Source organism: Malania oleifera, chromosome 2, assembly GCF_029873635.1.
Source record: "Malania oleifera isolate guangnan ecotype guangnan chromosome 2, ASM2987363v1, whole genome shotgun sequence".
In the NCBI taxonomy this organism is placed as follows: domain Eukaryota; kingdom Viridiplantae; phylum Streptophyta; class Magnoliopsida; order Santalales; family Ximeniaceae; genus Malania; species Malania oleifera.
The window spans coordinates 113330443-113335162 of record NC_080418.1 but is presented as its reverse complement, the minus strand read 5'-3'; the positions used below and the strand labels follow the sequence as shown (position 1 = coordinate 113335162).

General features: G+C 38.2%; 1 protein-coding gene across 1 annotated transcript; it reads right to left on the bottom strand.

Moving 5' to 3' along the window:
* Positions 1-427: 427 nt before the first annotated feature.
* LOC131148315 (uncharacterized) lies at positions 428-4303 on the bottom strand. The gene is made up of 4 exons (XM_058098030.1): positions 4147-4303; positions 3865-4097; positions 3442-3742; positions 428-786 (listed from the first exon to the last, which is right to left on the bottom strand). Exons 1-4 carry the CDS (start codon positions 4301-4303, stop codon positions 428-430), a joined length of 1050 nt encoding a protein of 349 aa, XP_057954013.1.
* Between the last annotated feature and the right edge of the window lie 417 nt (positions 4304-4720).

Below are 4720 nucleotides of genomic sequence, written 5' to 3'. Positions count from 1 at the left end.
ATTATCTCATAAATAATAAAAGAGAAGAATGAAATAAATTGATGACATTTAACACACTACAATAATTAAAAGTTATTTGCCCAACCCTCAAATATATACCTTCCATTATTGCCAACTCTATGTTGACTTTTTTTCTTTTTTTTTTTTTATCCGTAAATGTAAATTATATTGATCAAAAGGACATGTACAAAAAACTTTGAGCATACCTTGAGCAAAGAAGCCAAAGCTCCAATTCTAAACAAAGCAAGTAACAAAAGTTACATAAGGGAAAAACCTAGTAGCAAATACAATCAAAACTGGGCATACCCGGAGAATCGGCAGCAAGATCAATCAAAAACAATCTTATCTTAAAATCGTCAACGGATAGTCGAAGCATCACTCAAACTCAAGGAGGCCAAGAGGGACTTTGGCCAACCAAACTCCTGTTTCAACTCAAACATGTTATTCCATCCTCAAGGAGGCTGAGACCCTTATTATTTTTCTTGCTCTTAGGTTGTTTAAAACCACCCCCCTGCTTCATTTCCTTATCCTTCTCCTTTCCAGATTGGCCACCATCTCCTTGATTACTACCCCTCTCCTTCTCAACAAGGGGATCTTTTCCTTTTTCCTTAATTTTTCCAGCTTCACCCTCCCCTTGTATGGAGGAGGAATCATTGGTCATGTTTGTTTCTGTACTCACTGCAGTATTTGTGCCTCCTGTAGCGTTTAACTTCTTGTTACCTTCTTCCACCACCTTCACATGCTTGCCTGTGGTCCTAGCTTTCCATATCTCTCTTGTGCTATTCACTACCTCTCAAAATATTCATTAATTTGCTTCCAAAAGCAATCTTATCCTTTTATTTAGAAAAAATAGAAAAGAAAAGAGAGAGAGAGAGAGAGAGAGAGAGAGAGAGAGAGAGAGAGAGAGAGAGAGAGAGAGAGAGAGAGACTGATGGGTGGAGGGGACTCACTCAACTACTCTTTGTGATTGAACTCAGTGAGGAAATACTTTGATTGCATATAAACACTTAATTGATTTCAGTAATAATCTGAAAATTACAAACACTCTCAAAATACAATTTCTTCTCACTAGTTACTCTCCCTCTCTATACCACATGTCTTACACACACATATAACTCCATATATATAACAATGGATAGATGGTAGGTGGAGATTAAATTCAAAGAAGTAAGATGGGGTTGGTGAAGGTAGTTGCCGCAATTCAACAATTTCAATAGGTTGGTGGAGGTGGCTCGCTTAATTTTAGCCAAGGTGGGTTGGAGTTGCTATCACCGTCAAGTTTAATTTTCAACATCCCACCTTAAACTTGACTCCCCTGGCTTTATCATCCAAATCATTGTCTTCGGCATTACAAAAAATAACATGCCTGAGTGGCTTCTTGAAAATATCATCAATCTGATCATGCGTTCTATAAGACATCAGTTCCACTTCTTTCTTCTTGACATGCTCCCTGATAAAATGATACCGAGTATCAATATGTTTACTTCTTTCATGGAAGACTTGATTCTTCACAAGTGTAATCGGTGATTGGTTATCGATGTAGACTTATGTGGGGTCATCTTGGAGAAATCCCAGACACTTCAGTATTTCTTTTGCATAGTGGTTTTAGGAGATGAACATTCCCTTCTTGCTTTGTATGACTTCAATGCCAAGAAAATGAGCCATTTGGCCAATATCCATCATTTTAAATTCTTTGACCATGCTTCTCTTGAAAACAACAAACATCTTTGGTTTGTTGCCGGTGAAGATCAAATCATCAACATATAGATAGACAGTCAGCATGCTTTTTTCTGTCTCCATCTTCATGTATAGCGCATGCTCGCAGGGACACTTCTCAAATCCATTCTTTTGGAAATAGTCATCAATCCTCATGTTCCATGCATGAGGTGCTAGCTTCAAGTCATAAAGTGCTTTCTTCAGCTTATACACTATATCTTCTTTGCCCTTCTTCACATATCCAGGTAGCTGATCGATATAAATCTCTATAATCAATCCCTTATTTCTGCTTGTAGCCCTTGGCGACAAGTCTTGCTTTGTATCTCTGGACTTCCCCTTGAGCATTCTTCTTGGTCTAGTACACTCATTTCACACCAATAGTCTTGCGGCCCTTTGGGAGATTTGTCAACTCTCAAGTTTTGTTCTTCTTGATGGATTGAATCTCCTCATCCATCGATTTTCTCCATTTTTCTTCTTCGTTAGCCTCCTCAAAGTTAACTGAGTCTCTAGTCAACAACAAACAGTATAGAGTAACATACTCTTCCATAGGTTTTTTATTTTCATACAGATCTGTTAGGGTACGGGCTCCTTTAGGCCTTAAGTCTAAGATTTCACACTCAATTGATGATGGAGCTCCATTCCCTTATGGTGAATGGAAATCGTGTGGAGGTGTTTGCAGATCGAGAACTTGTAACTCGATAGCCACTTCTCTTGTCTATATGGATTCTTCTCCTTCAAGCATCAATTCTGTATTTTTGGAAGATTTAGCCTAGTCCCACTTCCAGGATTCATTTTCTTCAAAAATCACATCTCGGCTGAAATGACTTTCTTGTTCATGGGATTGTAGAGTTGATATACCATGGTATTGTCACCATATCCAACAAGGATACACTTCTCTCCTTTGTCTTCCAACTTTGTTTTTCTTACCTCTGAGATTTTGGCGTAAGCTATGGAGCCAAACACTCTTCACACTAGGCTTATGAGTACTCCAAGCTTCATGTGGTGTCTTTGTATCAAGACTCTTCGTAAGACATCTGTTGAGCAGATAGACTGCATATAACACTACTTCTGCCCAAAAATTTTTAGGCACATTATTATTCTTTAACATGTTCCTAGCCATGTTAAGGATCGTGCGGTTCTTCTTCTCAACTACACCATTCAAACAGGAAGGTAGGTCGGTGTTGCCTAAGGAATTCCTTGAAAGCTTATTCTTTGTACTCTTCTCCTTAGTTTGATAAGAGTGAATTGATGTGATAGATGCTTTGCTTCCCCACGATACTTTTGATCTCTTTGAATTTGTAGAACACTTTTAACTTCCTTTTCAAGAAGTAGACCCAAGTTTTCCTACTATAATTGTCAATGAAGGTGAGGAAGTATCGGTTCTGTCCATTTGAAAACGGTTTCAACGGATCACAAACGTCTGTGTGTATTAGTTGGAGTGCATTGTAGATCTCTAGTCAGCTTTCTTTCCAAAGATGTTTCTATGTTGCTTGCTCAAAACATAACTTTCATATATCTCATTCGGATGCTGGATGTTTGGTAAGCCATTCACCATCTTCTTGCTTTCCAACTACTTCAAGCTTTCAAAGTTGAGGTGTCAAAACTTCAAATACCATAACCAATCTTTGTTGTGGATGATGACACTTAGACATCTTCGTGTGTCATGATAGATGAAGAGAGAGAACATTCAATTCTTTGCCAGAGTGACTCGAGTTACAAGCTTACCTCGAGCGTCTGATATCACCGTCTGCTTATCTCTAAGGCTAATTTGGTAGTGTTTATCTACAAGTTGTCTGAGATTCAAGATGTTGGTTTCCATGTCTGGTACATAATAAACGTTGGAGATGAAAGCATGATCTCCGGTGTTCCGCTTGATCAAAACATCTCCTCTCCCTCGGACTGGGACTTTAGAGAAATCGCCAAAAGAGATCTCCTTCTGAACTTTCTCATCAAGTTCAATGAATAGGTTTTTTTTACTAGTCATATAGTTGCTAGTTGCAGAATCAAGATACCAAACACTTTGGTCCTAGGTTGAGCTGTGTGCCATTAGCATCAATGACTCTCCAACTACATCTTCAGTTTCAGTAAAGTTAGCCTCCTCGCTAACCTTTTCTTGTTGTTGCCCCCAACACTCATTGCTATAGTGACCAAACTTATGGCAAGTATAACACTCAATGTTTCTTTTATCAATATTCTTATGGTTGTTGTAACCGCCACCACTTCTTTAGTGTCCTCTTCCTTATGGGACGTTGTTCTGTTGTCTATGTCCTCATTGTCCGCCTTGGCCTCCTCCTCTGGATTCAGTATATCTAGATCCTCTTCCGCGAGATCCTTGACCTTGCGCTTATCCCCGATGTGACGTCCCCCCTTGCTCGTGTCTCCTATCAGTCAAAGATAGTTTTGACTCTACGACTTGTTCCAGTGACTTACCTTCACTTCTTATGTTTACCTTTTGCTCGTGAGCTTGCAAAGATCCTACGAGCTCTTCTACAAACATGGTATTCAGGTCTTTCATTTCTTCCAGTGTGATGGCTATGTCGTCAAATTTTAGATCCAAAGATCGCAAAATTTTCTCACATATCCTCATGTCTGTGACATTCTGATGTAGGACAGGAAAGGGTGGTCTAGTCCTACAGTTTAACCCTCACAAGCACATACACTCAATACACTTTAAATTAAGAATTTAATTGTTTTAACATAAACACAATAAACTAGAGGTCATTTCACATGTTTTGGGATTTTGAAAGGGTGTATAATGTTGTTATGAAATAAGTCCCAAGAGTTCTTTCACAAAGAAATCAAGTTATATGCAACAAAGACGTTATTTCAATATTTCAAGAAATAAGTTTTGTGTTTAGCACAACAGTAATTAAAAATTGATTTAGACTAGCAAGCAGTAATATTAAAAGTCTAAGGATTTATATAGGCTATTCAAGTTTTGGAATTCAAAATTTAAGGCAAACGGTTTATCAAATATGAAAGTGCAAAATTTGAGACTAAAGTT

Excerpts from the sequence above, each read along its gene's own strand:
- LOC131148315 (XM_058098030.1), bottom strand. The coding sequence starts at position 4,303 with ATGAGGATATGTGAGAAAATTTTGCGATCTTTGGATCTAAAATTTGAC. Across the intron at positions 4,098-4,146 it reads GGTAAACATAAGAAGTGAAG|GAGACACGAGCAAGGGGGGA; the intron begins GTAAGTCACTGG and ends TTTGACTGATAG. Across the intron at positions 787-3,441 it reads GGTGATATCAGACGCTCGAG|TGAATAGCACAAGAGAGATA; the intron begins GTAAGCTTGTAA and ends TTTGAGAGGTAG.